At 37.7% G+C, this 18,111-nt stretch overlaps 1 protein-coding gene across 3 annotated transcripts in view; it reads left to right on the plus strand.

The window, feature by feature from the left end:
- Window positions 1-18,111, plus strand: part of Wnk3 (WNK lysine deficient protein kinase 3) — a 201,598-nt gene that overhangs the window by 12,751 nt on the left and 170,736 nt on the right. For all 3 annotated transcript variants that reach the window (XM_029554369.1, XM_029554370.1, XM_029554371.1), the window contains exon 2: window positions 11,614-12,269. In XM_029554369.1, the coding sequence (XP_029410229.1) occupies window positions 11,733-12,269 (537 nt within the window). In that variant the 5' untranslated portion in view covers window positions 11,614-11,732. The remainder of the gene's footprint in view (window positions 1-11,613; window positions 12,270-18,111) is intronic.

Consider the following 18,111-nt stretch of genomic DNA (forward strand, 5'->3'; position numbering starts at 1 on the left):
TAATGAATGTGTTAATAATTTCTAGGAGTTTTCTGGTGGAATTTTTGGCATCTCTTAGATATAATATATCATCTGCAAAAAGGGATAATTTGATCTCTTCCAATTACTCCTTTACTGTTGCTTTTTTTTGGTATTGAGGATTGAACCAAAGACCTCGTACATGCTGGACAAACACTCTACCACTGAGATACTTCCTTATCCCTCTATTTATTTTGAGGCAGGATCTTGCTAACTTACTCAGGTTGACCTTGAACTCACTCTGTAGCCAAGGTATTCCTTGCATTTGTAATCTTCATCCCTGAGCCTACCAAGACCCAGCTTGCTTTTGGTTTTTGAGACTAGATTTTGCTATGTACCCCAGTCTGGCCTTGAACTTGAGATCTTCCTAGATTATAAGTATGTTCTACAACATTGGGCTTATTTTTATTTAAACATTTCAATATTTATTTATTTATTTATTTATTTATTTATTTATTTATTTATTTGTCTTTTTGAGACAGAGTCACCCTGTATCCCTACCTGGCTTGGAACTCGCTATGTAGACCAAGCTGGTTTCGAATTCACAGACATCTACCTGCCTCTGCCTCCTGAGTGCTGGGATTAAAGGCATTCCCCACCATGCTCAGCTTATTTTATTTAAACATTTTAAAACATGTTTTTCATGGATCTAGAGAGATAGCTCGGAGGTTAAGAGTGCGTATTGCTCTTCCAGAGGATCCTGGTTCAGTGCCCAGCACCAACATAACAGCTTGCAAACATCTGTAATTCCAGTTCCAGAGACGCCAACAACCTCTTCTCGCCTCCGTGGGTACCAGGTACACACATGGTATACATACATACATGCAAGCAAAATACTCATAGAAGTAAAATAAAAATAAATACATCTTTAAAAACTATTTTAATATGTTTTTCATGATGTTGAACATTGAACCCAGGCCCTGGAGTATGCTAAATACATTCTACTTCTGAGCTACTTCTCTAGCCCTGCATTCTAATTTTAAGCTATTACCATGTGGTGATTAATTTTGATTGTCCACTTGATTGTATTGAGAAGTGCCTAAGAGATTAGTGAAGCACATCTCTTCAGTGTACTTTGACAGGCAATATCATCCTATAGGCTGGGGGCCTACGTGACATTTAAAGGGGGGAAAAAAGAAACCTGCATCACAGCCATTCCGTCTTTGTAAATTTTTGTTTGAGACAGGGTCTCACTATAAAGACCAGGCTGGCCTTGAATTCACAGAGATCCACCTGCTTCTACATCCTGAGTGCTGGGATTAAAGGCATGTGTCACCATGCCTAGCTCTTGTTTCTTGGCTGCCATGATGTGAACTGACCTGCTCTACCATGCCCTTCCTGCCATGATGGACTGAAAATTCTGATATAGTGAGCCAGAATAAATCCTTCTTCCCTTAAATTATTTGTCCAGTATTTTATCACAGTGAGGCAAAGTATAACTAAAGTATACTATTACCCACGAAGATCATATGTGCTCATTTGTAGTCAAGCTTCTTGCTCTGTCTCTAGTTAACCATTAGTTATTTTCTGTTTCTATAGATTGGCATTTTCTGGACAATTCACATAAAATTATATAGTAAGTAGACTTTTCTTCTGACTTATTTCACTTAGCAGAATGTTGTCAAGTCTCACTTTCATCATATGCATGACATTCCTTTGTATTGTTTATTTAAATATCTATTTTATGTGTATGAGTGTATTGCTTGCATGTATGTAACTGCACTAGCATCATGCAGTGCTCATGGAAGTCAGAAGAAGGCTTCAGATTCCCTTGGAACTGGAGTTATGGACAGTTGTTAGTTGCCATGTGGGACTGAACCCACGTCCTCTGCAAGAACAGCCTGTGCTCTTAACCACTGAGCCATCTCTGCAGCCCCTCTTTTGTATTGTTGAGTACTATTCCATTTGAATATTTATGACATGCTTTAAAAAAAATCCATTAATTAGTTATATACAAGTTTTTTTTGTTTGTTTTGTTTTTTTGTCTTCTTGAGACAGGGTCTCCCTGTAGTCCCAGCTGACCTGAACTCACTATGTAGACCGGGCCTTGAACTCATAACGATCCTCCTGCCTCTGCCTCCTGAGTGCTGGGATTAAACAAGTTCTTTTTTATAATTATTGTGTACATAATATGTGTGTGTACGCACACATGCCACAACACATATGAGGAGGTAAGAGGAGTCAGGAGTCGGTTCAGTTCTCTCCTTCTACTATCATGTGGGTCAGATAATCAAACCCAGGTTTCCAGGCTTGTACTGTAGCAAGTGCCTTTTTTTCACTGAACCATTTCACAACCCTCCCTTTCTTCTTTTGAGATAGGGGCTCATGTAGCCCATACTGGTCTTGAAATTGATTTGTAGTGGAAAATGACCTTGAGCTCATCTTCCTGCCTCCACCCCTGAGTGCTGAGATTATAGGCATGCACCACCATGCCCACTTTACGTGATAAACTAGGGCTCAAACTTAGAACTTCCTGCATGCTAACTAAACACTCTATCAACTGAGCTACAGACCCTAGTTTAATTTTTTTGTGGTAGAAGAGAACATATTTTATTGATACCTGTTTTATTGTGTAGTGTATATGTTCTAGAGACATTGCATATGTGTCCTTGTTGAAGATGTTCTACAGATGTCAGCTTCATTAGGTTATTTGATAGTACTGTCTGAGTATTTTGTTTCTGAATTATATCTTTCTTCAGTTTGTTAGCTTTTATTTCATGTACTTTGGGGGCACTGTCATTAAATGTGTATGTGTATATGTTTATAATTGTTTCCTCATAAAATATCCCTTTTTGTCTCTAGTAACATTTTTTTAAATAATCACAGGGTGTTGGGCTTTCATTTTAATGTTAGAATATGAATAAGATTTTAGGTTTTTTCTCCAGTAATGAGGATTGGACCCATGGCCTTGCACATGCAAGATCATCGCTCTACCACAGACTTACACCCTCTACCCCCCAGCCTTTTTATTTTTTTATTTTAGGATAAAGTTTTGCTAAATCACCCTGAATTTTTTATAAAGTCTTGAATTTTCTTAAAATTTTCAGATTTATTTATTTTTATTGTATGTGTGTTAGTGTTTTGGTGCATGTAATTAAGTGTACCCATGTTGTACAATGCCTGTGGAGGCCAGAAGAGGGTGTCAGATCCTCTGGGACTGGGTTACAGATGGTTGTTAGCTGCCATGTGGATACTAAGAACTGACCCAGGATCCTCTGCAAGAGCAGCTAGTGCTCTTAACCACTGAACCATCTCCCCAGTCCCTGGTCTTGAATTTTTGATCCTCTTCAGCCTCTTGAATAGCTGAGATTACAGGACATTTTTTAAGAAAAATGTTTTAAAACTAGGGGTGGTGGTGCATGCCTTTAATCTCAGCAGTTGGGAGGTAGAGGCAGGTGGATCTCTCTGAGATGGAGACCAGCCTGGTCTACTTTGAGAGTTCCAGGCCAGCCAGGGCTACATAGAGAGTTCCAGGCCAGCTGGGGCTATATCGTGAGACCCTGTCTCAAAAAAAAGAACATTAAATTTTTTTTTTTTTTCTGAGATGGTCTCTTTGTAACCCCGGCTGGCCTGGAACTCACTTTGTAGACCAGGCTGGCCTCCATCTCAGAGATATCCACCTGCCTCTGCCTCCCCAGTGCTGGGATTAAAGGTGTGTGCCACCACACACCTGTAGTTTTTAAAAGAAATTCTATACACAAAAAAATATAAAAGTTTTTCTTTAAAAAAATTACAAATTTGCCTATTTCTAGCTGCTTAGAAGTATTTTTGTTTTCTGGATTTCTGTTCTTGAGGTTTCTGCATAAGTGAAGTTTGGTTAAAAAAAGTGAATAATGATAGTTATTCTTAAAAAATTATCTCACCTAAAATGTTAACATTCAGGGAATGTGGGTGAAGGTTGTGATACGTTCTTTGTATACTCTCGAAAGTTCTTTGCCAAGTCAAACATTATTCCAGGGGCTGGAGAGATGGCTCAGTGGTTAAGAGCACTGGCTGCCCTTGCAGAGGACCTGGGTTTGATTCCCAGCACCCACATGGTGACTAGCAACTGTCCTTAACTCCAGTTTTAGGGGGATCCAACGCCCTCTTCTGATCTCTGAAGGCATTGCAGGACACGGGTGCACTTACACAAAAGCAAGGCCATACACTCATACACATAAAATAAAAAATTAACCAAAATATATGAAAACTTATTTCAAAATAAAAAGTTAAAGAGAGAAAACCAACAAACCACCATCACCACCACCACCACCAACAAAACCCAAAAACATAGGGCCTGGCTTAACCAGGAAAGGTGCTTGGCCGCCAAGCCTGAGTTTGATCCCTGGAATGTACATGGTAGAACAAGAGAACTAACTGAGTTTTAAAAGTTGTCCTCTGACTTTCACATTTGCACCATCGTGGTCACACACACGTAGATATATACATACACAAATAATTGTTAAAAATACAAAAAAAAATGGGCTGGAGAGATGACTCAGAGGTTAAGAACATGTGCTGCTCTTGCAGAGGCCCCAAGTTCAGACCAGAACCCACATCAGGCCCCTCTCCTGGCTTCTGAGAACTTGCACCATGCAGTGCACATAAATTCTGGGGGCTAGAGAGTTGACTTAGTGGTTAAGGGAGCTGGCTGCTCTTACAGAAGATCTGGGTTTGAATCCCAGCACCCACATGGTGGCTAACAACTGCCGTAACTCCAGTTACAGGGGATCTGACACCCTCTTCTGTGCTCCACAGGCATTGCACGACATGGGTGCACTTACATACATGGAAGCAATACACACATACACATAAAATAAAAATAATAAATAAAAACTGAAAAAAAAAACCAAAAAAGGAAAAAATCTATTGAAGGCTTTGCTATTTGTTTTCATTTGTAGGAATGCTAATCTTATTAAGTGACATTAGAGGTCTATTGATTTGGCAGTGTAACCTCAGAGATCACTTTGAGTTCTTAATTTCATTCTTAGCTCTTATACTAACACAGATATGTCCTAGTAGCACCATCTTGTTGGCTAGTTTCTGGGAGTTCTCATCAGATTCTTCAGTATCCTTCAAATTATAGTAGTATATGTTGAATTTATACTTCATAGTTTATCTTTTTTAAGGAAAAGTGAATTTATTTAATGTACCGAAAAGAACAGTGTGGGCAGGGCAGGACCCTCCTGCCCCATAATGTATCTTGAATGTATTCCTTCTGCCACTGCTGTCAAGCCTTTTTAGATGATTACAGGAGCTTTTTATTTTTTTATCTTTTTGAGACAGGGTCTCCCTAGAGCCCCAGCTGACCTGGAACTCACTATGTAGAGCAGGCTGGCCTTGAACTCACAGAGATCCACCTGGCTCTGCCTCCCAAGTGCTGGGATTAAAGGCATGAGCCACCACACCTGGCTGCAGGAGCTTTTTAATTGGTCTCCTTGTTTTATGCTGGGAATGGGAGTACAGGCCTGCAATCCCAGCACTTGTGGGGGTTGGAGGTTCAGGAGTTCAAGCCAACTTTAATCTACACAGTAAATTGTAGGCCAGCCTGAGATACATGAGACTGTGTCTCAAAACAGTAACAACAACAACAAAAAAAAACCAAGTAAACAATACTAAATTGTTCTCTCTAACACTGTATGGAAGGTTCTTAGTGACTAACTGCCCCTTTGTCCTCAGCTGCTTGCTTTTAGTAATGCAAATAAACTGCTCATGGTGCCAATCACATTCTTTGTCTTTATTGTTTTTGTTTTTTGAGACATGGTCTCACTATGCCTTCCTTGCTGGCCTGGAACTTGCTTCTCAAACTCAGAGATCCACCTGCCTCTGCCTCGGGAGGGCTGGGATTAAAGACATGTACTACCTCATCTGGCCTAAGCCACTCACATCCTTATTCCATGCTGTTTCATGCCTTTGCTTGTTATATTTCTTTGCCTGGATCATTTAAATTTTTTATTTTGAGACACAATTCAGATGCCTTTTCCAGGAAACCTTGCTAGGTGGTCTAACTTCAACTTTTGTACATAGATACTCAATTGACCTAGCATCAGTTATTAGACAGACTATTCTCTGTCTCTTCAATTTTCTTGGCATCTTTATGAAAATTATTTGATCATTGATATAGAGGTTTATATTTAAAGTATTTCAATTTATCTGTACATCTTCCCTTATGGCAGTACTATATATGCTATCTTGCTTTTGCTTTTTTTTTCTTTTTTTCTGGTCTTTTTGAGACAGGGTCTCCCTGTAGCCCCAGCTATCCTGGAAACTCACTATATAGACCAGTCTGGCCTCAGAGAGATCTGCCTGCCTCTGCCTCCTGAGTGCTGGGATTAAAGGCATGCACTACCATGCCCGGCTTTGCTTTATTTTATTATACTGGAAATACTATCTTAATAATGTAGTTAGTTGGGTTTTTTTTTTTTTTTGGAGACATGGTCTCATGTAGCCTAGGCTAGAACTCATTATGTAGCTGAGGATGACTTTAACCTTGATCCTCCTGCCTCCATTTCTACCTCCACCTCCGGAGTGTTGTGACTATAGGTATGCACCACCAAGCCTGGTTTATATAGTGCCAGGGATCATACCCAGGGCTTTTTCATGCTAGATAAGCATTCTACCTCCTGAGTTAGTTACACCCCAGCCCAGTAAATTACAGTAGTCTCCCTGCCTCCTCAGAGCAAGGATTATAGGAGTGTCCCATCATGCCTGGTTGAAAATTGATTTCTTGGTACTTTGACTTAACTCTTAATAAAACTTCATGACAAATTGTGCCTTTTGGGAAGTTATTTCTTGAACCGGGATGAGGTGGTTGTAGTTGCAGTGGTGAGTTCTGGAAAGCAACATGACTGGTTCTAGGCCTTACAAACACCAGGTTTGGAGACCAGTGGTCTCCACTTGCTTATACACAAGCACACTCACCTGCATACACATGTGCACAAATAGGCTTACCTACCCACTACAACAAATATAACCATTATCAAAATCCAAAAAATGAATTAAATGTTTACAAAAGATAGTATTCAGTATTTTACCTACATAACATATAGAACATGTGCTAAGTTTTCATTCCCACCAGCAATGTGTGTGCGCGCGCACACACGCACACACACACACACGCACACACACACACACACGGGTCCCTTTCACCTACATTTTCATCAACATTTATTTTATTTTATTTTGGTAATTTGGCAAGGCAGATTTTACTTTTTCAAAAGGGTATGTTGCATGGTCAGTCATATCAAGCAAGCACACAGGACCTGGAAACTTGGTAGGCTTTTATTTTAACATTTTCTTGATGATAGGTATTCTAACTGGAGTGAGATGGTATTTAACTGATGGCTAAGGATGTGAAAGTTTTTTTTTCTATATTGACCATTTGTATTCTTCTTTTGAGAACAGTCTATTCAGTTCATTAGCCTATTAATTGAATGATTTAGGGGGTTTTGGTATTTATTTTTTACAGTTCTTTCTATATTCTAGATATTAATTCTCTATATGTTATACAATTGGCAAAGATTCTTTTTTCATTATGTAACCTGTCTCTTCACTCTGGTGTTTGTTTCCTTTGTTGTACAGAAGCATTTTAATTTTATGTAATCTCATTTGTCACTTCCTAAGATGATTTCTTATGCTGTTAAGCTCCTTTCCAGAAAGTCCTTGCCTATATTTCTAAGTGCTTTACCTATATTTCCTCTCAGAGTTTCACGTCTTACGTTAAAGTCTTTGATCCATTTTAAGTTGAGAATGAGAAGTATGGATCTCTGATAAAATTTTAAGTTGAATATATTAGGATATCTGCCAAAATGCACATTATGTTCTAACACTATGGGAATTATTTAGAAGAATGTATTACCGAACATCAAACTGAACAAGATTCTGAATTGGTGATTGTATCAGAACTATGTGTAAAAATAATATGAAATTATTAGAGCCAGCCTTAAAAATTTGTCCATGGTAAGTACCTTTTGATAGATTGTTGTCAAGTAAGCAGTCCACTTAGCAAAAGACCCCTTACTTAAATTTGCATGTTACAAAGCAATACCTATTTATTTTTATTAGCATGTTTAGCCAAATTATACCTATTATTCTTGGAAAGTATTTCATATTCCTCATCATGTTTTTAACCTTTTTCCTCTCGTGAGATATACATTTTGAAAAATGTATAGAATTTATACATAATTTAATAAATGATTATAAAAGATAGTTAAGGGGCTAGCAAGATTCTCGGTGGCACCTGCCACCAAACCTGACACCTTGAGTTCTGTCCCCAGGACCCATATGATGGAAAGAGCAAATTGACTCCACGTATGTGCGTTGGCATGCATGTATTCCCCCCCCAAGTGAGGGGGAATAAATGTAAAAATAAAAGAAAGTTCATACCTTTATACCCAAGTGAAGAAAGTGCCAGCATCAGAAGTGCCTATGAGGCCCCCTTTCCTCACGAGCTCATCTTCTCAGAGATAGCATCATCCTGAATTTTGATATTTTCTTTATTGTTTTAATACCCACATTTCTACTTCTAAGCAATATAAATTAGCTTTGTCTGAATATCGAATTATTTGTGTGTATATGTGTACATATTCTTGTGTATGTGCATGTGTGTATACAGATGCACGTGCATGTGTGTTCCCGTATTATGTGGAGAATAGATGTTGACATGCAGTGTTTTCCTTAGTTGCTCTCCACTTTATTTTTTGAGACACTGGAGCTCACTGGTTTGACCACTGTGGCTGACCAGCAAGCCCCCAAGGATTCTTCGATCTCTGCCTCCCCAGCCCTGGAATTATAGGTACACATTGCCATACCCGGCTTTTACATGGGTGCTGGTGATCTGAACTCAGGTTCCCCATGCTTGCCCTGCAAGCACTTGCCTGGTAAAAGCCACCTCCTAAACTCCCTGAAATCTTTTTTTGAAAAATCTCAAACCTGCATTAAAGTAGCAATGTAGTGCAATGTAACTGCACTCTTCACCTGGATTCCTAATTGATAGTGCTTTTACTATGCCTTCTTGATATCTTAGTAGGTGGATATATGAATATATGTATATATGTATGTATTTGCTGAGTCATTTGAAAATAAGTGATACACATTGGTCTTGAAATTTGTGCCTTATAATGCATATATCATAATAGCAGGTGCATAGGATTAGCTTTTGCAATATGTGATAGTAGTAAGGAGGAAAACATGCTTTCCCTCCCTTATTTTTTTGAGACACTATCACTATGCAGCCCAGGCTAGCCTCAAACTCTATATCTTCCTACCTCTGCCTCCTATGTACTGGGATTACAAGTGTGTACCACCATGCTTAGTATAGAGTAAGATGACTTTGTTGCATATCTTTTTATATACCCAGAAATCTTATAGTTGGATCATGTGGTAGTTCTATTTTTAATTTTTGAGGAACCACCATACTGATTTCCATAGTGACTGGTCTAATTTACATTCCTATGGCCAATGTATAACACCCCCCCCATCTTCACAATTTGTTTTGTATTTTCTTGATGATAGCTTATTTTACTTGGTGAGATAGAATCTTGATGTAGTTTTGATTTTAATTTTCCTGATGGCTAAAGATGTTGAATATTTTTTCATGTATTTATTAGTCATTTGTACTTCTTTTATTTATTTTTATGTGTATAAGTGTTTTGCCTACATGCATTTAAGTGTACCCATGTATGTGTTCAGTGTTCACAGAGGCCAGAGGAGGGCATCAGATCCCCTGGAATTGGAGTTACAGACTGTTGTTAGCCACCTTGTGGGTGCTGGGAACATACCCCGGTTCTCTGCAAGAGCAGCAAGTGCTCTTAACCATTAAGCCATCTCTCCAGCCCCTGCACTTCTTTGAGAACTACCAACTGAGCTGTCTCCCCAATCCTCAAGATTCATTTTTAAGTTCTTTATATATTCTGGATATTAAATTACTACAGATTCTTGACTATGTTCTAAGGCATATTCCTGTACATTTTAGTGCTGGATTTAAAAGATATATGGTTTTGAGTCCATCTTGCTATAATAAATATAATATATTAATATTTCATAGTTTCTGTTAAAAGCTAAAAGCAAGCTCATAGATAAGTATTTGTAGTCTTTGAAACTACAATTGGATGTTCATAGCAGCGTTATCCATAGTAATCAAATTGTGGGAACAAGCCAGGAAATTACAGCTCATGCTTGTAACTTCAGCACTCAGGAGGCTGAGGCAGAAAAGGATTATTGAGAATTCAAGGCTACCCTGGGCTACTGAGTGAAACCTTGTCTCAAACAAAGAGTGGGAACTGTTCAATGCATTGACAAATGAATAAACAAAATTTGATATGCGTATACAGTGAAACATTGTCCAAACTTAAAAAGAAATGAAAATATTATGCCAGATGAAATAAGCTAGACACAAAAGGACAAATGTTGTATGTGTCCACTTATGTGAATTATCTAGAATAAATAAACTGAAAAGTAGAATTGAGGTTTCCTGAGTTACTTATGAGTAAGACTTTTCTTTGGTAGTTCTGGGGATCAAACCCAGAGTCTTGTGCACACTAAGCATTCACTTTGCTACTGAGCCACACTCTTAACCCTCTAAAAACTGCTTTTCTTCCTTTTTAGAAATTGGTTATGTGGGGGCTGGAGAAATGGCTCAGCAGTTAAGAACACTGGTTGTTCTTGCAGAAGACCCGGGTTTGAATCCCAGTACCCACATAGCAGCTAACAACTGTCCGTAACTCCAGTTCCAGGGGATCCGATGGCCTCTTCTGTCCTCGTGGGCTTTTCACAACATGGGTGCACTTACCTACACACAGGCAATACACTCATACACATAAAAATGATAATTTTTTTTAAAGAAGTTGATTTGGCTATGTATCTAAGCTGGTCTGGAACTCTTGGGGCTCAAGCAATCCTCCAGCCTCAGCTTCCTGAGTAACTATGACGGGTGCATGCTATAGCACCCAGTTGGATATGGAATTTTTCTCTGAGTACAGATTTTAGTTAGAGATGCTGAAAGAATTTTGGGAACAGATGATAGGGCCAACAAGAGGGCCCAGTGGGTAAAGTCTTTGCTGTGCAAACCTGACAATCTGAGTTGAATCCCTGGAATCCACATAAAGGTGGAAGGAGAGAGCCGCTCCTCCCCAAACAATAGATTTTTTTTAAAAAAAGAAGTAATGATAGCATAACATTGTGAATGTATTAATACACTTGGACTATATTAGTATAGACAAAATGATAAACTTTTACTATACGTACATATATTACCACAATTAAAGAAACTACTATTGGATGAATTCCAGAATTTTAGACAAAAATGTCCTGGAAATCATGTGGTGGTTTTACTTACTGTGTGTATTACCTTGTAGCCAAGTGAATTCAGGATACGGGCACTTGTATTGAATTTGGTGGATCGATAGATTGAACTATATACCAAGTGGTATTCTAGGTACTTGTAGCTATAGTAGTAAAGAAGACGTAGTCTCTGGAGTCTACTAGTTGCTAAGTTGTACAGAAAAATGAATAAACTTCTTATTAAGGAAAAAAGGATTAAAAGTCAGGTAACCTGTTTTTTCCTTAATGATTTCCATTGTAGTGTGATTTTTAAAAATATTCCTTTTCCCCTTTCAGGTTGCTATGGGAATATATGACTACATAAAAGGAAGTCTGTTCTGATTATTGTGATACCTGAGATGTAAGTACAGTGAAGAGTGGAACAGGAAAAAACTTTAGTGCCAACCTTAGTTACAATGGCCACTGATTCAGGGGAGCCAACTAGCACAGAAGATTCTGAGAAACCTGATGGAGTTTCTTTTGAAAACAGAGTTGCCCAGGTTGCTGTAACTTTGACTGTAGAAGGTAGACTAAAGGAAAAACCCAACACCTTCTCTGCTTCTTGGGAAACCACTGAAAGAAAGAGATTTTTCCGAAAGAGTGTTGAGATGACGGAAGATGACAAAGTTGCTGAATCTTCCCCCAGAGATGTGAGAATAAAAGCTGCAGCAAATATTTCAAGAGTAGATAAACTTCCTACAAATGTGCTAAGAGGTGGACAAGAAGTTAAATATGAGCAGTGTTCAAAGGCAACCTCAGAATCCTCAAAAGATTGCATCAAGGAGAAAAATGAAAAGGAAATAGAAGAAGAAGCAGAAATGAAGGCTGTAGCAACTTCCCCTAGTGGCAGGTTCCTGAAATTTGATATAGAACTGGGAAGAGGAGCATTTAAAACAGTCTATAAAGGACTGGACACTGAAACATGGGTTGAGGTTGCTTGGTGTGAGCTACAGGTGGGTATATAATTTTCTTGGTTTTAATAAATTCCAGTTTTAGCTGGCCTGGCCACCTGAGTTATCCAGGATGAAAATATGTCATGGATTAAAAAAGTAAAAGGCCCTTCCTCCACCTTCTAAAAATCATGTTCCTGTCTAGATCCTGTTAGAAGCTCACAGCAAACATTAAAAATTTTTTTTTGCCCTTGAGGTCCCTACCCCTGTTTGTTATTTTTTTCATTGACAGTGCTGAGGGTTGAATCCAGAGCCTTGTGCTAGGCAAGTACTCTACCACTGAAGCACATCCCCAGCTCTATTTCATTTTATTTTAATTTAAATTTTGCTGTGTTGGGATTGAATTCAGGGCCTGAGACAAGGATTTTGCCATTGAGATACATCCCTTACACTCCTCTTTATATATTTCCTTCCTTCCTTCCTTCCTTCCTTCCTTCCTTCCTTCCTTCCTTCCATCCATCCATCCATCCATCTGCCTCCCTCCCTCCCTCCCTCTCTCTTGTATTGCTAGAGAGCAAACCCATATGCCCTTGCAAATGCTAGGCATATGTACTCCTACTGAGCTACATCTCCAGTTATTTTTCTGTTCTTTTGAGATAGCCTCTTCAATGTAGCCCAGGCTGGCCCTGAATTCATTATGTTGCCTAGGCTGGCATCAAATTGATGCTCTTTTGCCTCAGCCTCTCTAGTTCTAAGGTTACAGGCATATGTCACCATGACTGGTTTTCTTCCCTGTTTAAAAGGAAAAAGTCTATATTATAATATTCTTCAAGAAAATTTTCTTATTGGCTTTGGAAAATTCCCAAAATTCTTACTAATATCACATGTTGAGAACTTAATAAATATGTGCCTCATTGATTGATTATTACACTACATACTAAGGTATATCATAGGAATATATTTATTATGGTATCTACTTTTTATTTCTTTCTTTAAAAAAAACAAACTTGTGAAATTTGCCAGGTGTGGAGGTGTATGCCTTTAATCCCAGCACTTGGGAGGCAGAGGCAGGTGGATCTCTGTGAGATCAAGGCCAACCTGGTATGCATGGGGAGTTCCAGGACATAAGGAGAGCCTGTCTCAAAAAAAAACTTGTGAAATGTATGTGATTTTTTTCAGAATAGGAAAGATTTTTCTTAATCTTTGATAACCTTTATTGATAGTCTGTCCTCATGCCTTTAAAATTACATCAAAGTGAAATTACAAGAATCTTTTGAGATTAGTCAGCTCAAGTGTGCTTAGAGAGGAGAAAGAAAGAAATGGGAGAATGACTAAATTATCTAGATGTTTAGTTCTATGATAGATGTTTTTATATAGTACTATTAACTAATGAGGAAAAGAACATCACAGAATGTATTACAATGAGAAGAGTTTCAAGCAGATTAAGTCAAATATAAGAACAAATCTTGGTAACCTCAGTCAACTCATAAAAAATGCTCAACATTCCTATAGGATGCTTAAAATTAATATTGGGACTGGGTATATGGCTCAATTTGGTATAGTGCTTACCTGTCGTGCACAAACAAAGCCTTGGAGTCAAGCCTCAGCACCACATATAGCAGGCATGATGGCAAATGCCTGTAATCCCAGTATTGGGTAGGTGGTGGCAGGAAGATAAGAAGTTCAAGGTCATCCTTGCTACAGCTTGGGCTACATGAGACCCTACCTAAAAAAACCCACATAAAATAAGATTGAATAAAGTCAATAATTATATATAGCTGTTCAAATTCAATGATCTCTTTGAATGTGTCTATAAAATACCCTGATTCTACCCATTATAAGGTGCTATTGGTTGGCATAGATTGGAATTTAGTCTAAGTGTAGGAAATTTATTCTATTTATTTTATTCTCATGTATTCTAGCCTCACCTCACTGTGTAGCTCAGGATGACCTTGAACTTCTGATCCTCTTCCCTCTACCTCCCAAGGGCTGAGATTAGAGACATATATCACCATGCCCAGTTTGCAGTTTTGGGGACTGAACTCAGGACTTCATTCAAGCTAAGGATGTACTCTGAGCTACATCCAAAACCCAGGCCTCCTTCAAATAGCACCAACTCTAGCTAGAGTCTGTGAACTAAACTAAAGATGGCCCTGAAAAACAAGACAAAACAAAAACAGCAGCAAGAACAAAAATAGGTACAATAGATCATAGCAGATTAACATGTTGAGTGAGCACTCTAATATACTTTTATTAGAATAAATATATTCAAAATAGTACAGTATAAGCAACAGGCATGGTGCTGCATACCTGTAATCCCCAGCACTTGGGAGATTGGAGGCAGGAACATTTTGAATTAGATTCAACAATTTATTTATGAAAAATGTAAGTTTTTGACATATTTACTCTAAATCACTTAATTTTGTTCTTAAAATAGTTTTATGATCCTCTCAGAAATGATTCTAGATTCTGTTGGAGCTATACAAGAAAATGCCCACCCCTATAATGCTATGTAGTTCTATTTCCTCCTGCTCCATCAGATCCAGCTGTAGAAATAGTATAGTTTCATGGCAAAGAGATTACCTTGAATCTAGGGATGATGAAGCTTGCTTAAATGTATATGTTCTAGCTTCTTTGTTTAATAAGTCACATAACTTTATTAGATCAAAATTAAAGACTTTGCTTTTATAAAATGGCAAAGGATGGGTGTGGCAGGAAACAACCCTGATCTAGAAAATAGCATTAATTTCTAGTTTTGTAAATTATTTTTGAGTTATTTGTTGGATAGACTGAAAAAAGAAAAAGAAAGAAATTGATAGATGTAGTACGTTGAATGTCTTAATCCTTGGAATCTTACATTCCAAAAAGGGACCTTTGCAGATGAGATTAAGTTAAAGATATAGAAATGGGGAGATTATCTTGAATCTTCTGAGTAGACCTTGTATGATTTTTATAAGATCTTTAGAGAGGGAAGAAGGTTGGCAGTCGTCAAAGAAAGATCTAAGAATAGAAGCAGAGGTTGGAATGAGACTATTGCTGGACTAGGTAAAAAAGCCAAGGGATGCAGATAGCTTCTAGAAAGCTAGAAAAGGCAAGGAAATATATAGTTACCCAGAGCCCCCAGAATAAACATAGTGCTGCTGATACTGATTTCAGTCCATTGTGGTTCATTGTAGACTTGTGTTTCCCATACCTAGACAATAATGTGTTTGTCTTTTAATCCACTGAGTTTATGCTAATTTCTTATTGTAGCATAAGAAATGAAAGCAGTCTATTACAGTTGCCATTCTTTTGTTCATTCAACAAATTAATATTCCCTGCAATATGCCAGACCTATTTTAAGTGCTAGGGACACAATGGGAAAAAAAGCAGACAAGGCCTGATTTCATAAACTTATAGTAGGGAGAGTTTATAGTCAGTAGTAAGAAGGCTTGGAGGTTGGAGTTAGTGAAAAGATGAAATGGCTGTTAAATGTAGGTTTGTTTAAAGGAAATGATAGGGCTTAAAAGTAGGAAGAAACAGGTACATTCCTTTAATACCTAGTTTTCTTTTTCAACTTTTTATTTTCAGATGATTTTCTACTTATAAGAGTTATAAAAGAGTTACAAATACTATAATACTATTAACTAAAATATAGAACTTAATCAGAATTTATCAATTTTATCACTAATAATTCTTTTTTCAGTTCTATGATCGTATCCATGGCTCTATACTGTGTTTACTTGTATTGTTCCTCCTTCCTCTTTGTTTTTTTTTCAGTTTTCCTTGAACTTTTGAAGGGTATTATCAGTTTTCTTTCTTTTCTTTTCTTTTTTTTTTGCCTTTGTTTGAGACAATGACCCAGATCTCATTAAGTAAACCAGGCTGATTTGAATTTATAATCTTTCTCCCTCTGCTTCTTGAATGCTAGGATTGTAGCATTCACTGCCATGCTTGGCTAGCAAGATTGCATTTTTGGCAAGAATACCACAAAAATGATGGCCCTCCATCCAGTCCTTGATATTATGGGTGACATGTGTTGCTATGTATTAATGGTGATATAATATTTAAAATTTTTTATTATTTTTATTTTATATGTATGAATGTATTGCTGATCTCCTGGAACTGGAGTTACAGATGGTTGTTAGTTGCCTTGTGGGTGCTGGGAATTGAACCCGGGTCCTCTGCAAGAGTAGCCAGTGCTCTTAAACCACTGAGCTATCTCTCCAACCCCTAATGGTGATATAATCTTGAACATTTGACTATAGTATTGTCTGTCAGACTGTCCCTACTATAAAGTTCTCACCCCCTTTGTAGATTAGTAAATTTCTTAGGGGTACATACTCTGACACTGTGAAATATTTGTCTTCAAAATGTTCACTTACTGATTTTGGTCCTTTTGTTTTTGTTTTGTTTTGTTTTGTCTTTTTGAGACAGGGTCTCCCTGTAGCCCCAGCTGGCCTGGAACTTGCTCTGTAGATCAGGATAGCCTCGAACACACAGAGATCTGCCTGCCTCTGCCTCACAAGTGCTGGGATTAAAAGCTTGCACCACCACTTCTGGCCTGGTGTGTTTTAAACTATAACTGTAATTATGGTGTTCTGCTTATTTGTTTTTGAGACTGGGTCTCATTATGTAGTGAGACTGCCCTGGAACTTGCTGTGTAGCCCAACCTGCCCAGACTTGTGATCCTCCTACCTCAAGCTCCCGAGTTTATGTACCATCATACTTTGGCCAGTTGTAAGATTCAGATGCTAACTTTCTATTTCCCATATTCCTTCAGCATTTATCATATGGAATTATCTCTTAACTTTGCATGTGTTTTTTCCCCAATAATCTCTTAAGTTTCTGAAAATTTATCAATAGAGAAATTTGTGGTTGAGGTGCTTTAGTATAGTTAGTGACAATAGATATTATATTCTTTGCATTTATCGTAAAAATTAGCATTTAATTGAGCACTATACAAGTACTTAATATGATTATTAATTTTGGCAATAGTTATATGAAGTAAAGAGTATCTGTTTTCAGATGTCGGATCAGAGGTTTAGGCACATTAAATGACTAGTTTCAAGAGAGAATGTAAGCTTTTGTATTCCATCTCTGTGTATTTTTATGTATGTATAAATTATGATTTTTTTTATATAACCCAGAATGGCCTAAAATTGACTGTGTAGCCCAAGCTGGTTTTGAACTTGTCCTCCATCTACTTCAGCTTCTCGAGTACTAGGATTATACCTGACTACCATATTTTTTAAATTATTTATTTAATAACCATATAATTAGAAGAAGCATTTCGTTACAACAGCATGGACATATTCAATGACGATTTCCAGAGCTAAGATGCATCTCTTTCAAAATTGGCTGTAAATTTTTAGGTATATAGTTGCATTAATACGGTTATACAATATTGTACTCTGTCTAAACCCCTTTAGGACATAAAATTAAATGAGGTTTTAAACTTTAAAAAAGATCTCCATTTCATTATTAAAATACAGTTTCATACAGAAAAAATTCATTTTTAATACAATTGACACTAAGACGCACATGCGTATCTAATCTCTATATATCTGATTATTACTAGTCACAGTTGGTTACTTTCTGAGCTCCTTGGCATCTGAGCATGGATATACAGTCATCAGTTAGATTTCAATGGTAATGTTTTTCACATCTACTAATTATTAAGGAGCAAATTTAAATTGTTTGAAGAATTATTTTTTTTCTTTTTCTTTTATTTATTTATACACCCACGTCCCAGGTAGCACCCTCCCATAGCCTCCCTCCCCTCACTAGAGCCCTTATACTCTGATATCCCTGCTACTCTCTGCTGTGTTGTCGGCACCCCCAGCCATTCCCCACTACTTGCCCCTCTGGTGAATCTAGTCAGCCTATCTAGAGGTCTTTGTTTTAGGAGGGTCAGCTGTTCCTC

The sequence above is a fragment of the Nannospalax galili genome, unplaced genomic scaffold (genome assembly GCF_000622305.1).
Source record: "Nannospalax galili isolate Female #2095 unplaced genomic scaffold, S.galili_v1.0 scaffold225, whole genome shotgun sequence".
Classification (NCBI taxonomy): Eukaryota; Metazoa; Chordata; class Mammalia; order Rodentia; family Spalacidae; genus Nannospalax; species Nannospalax galili.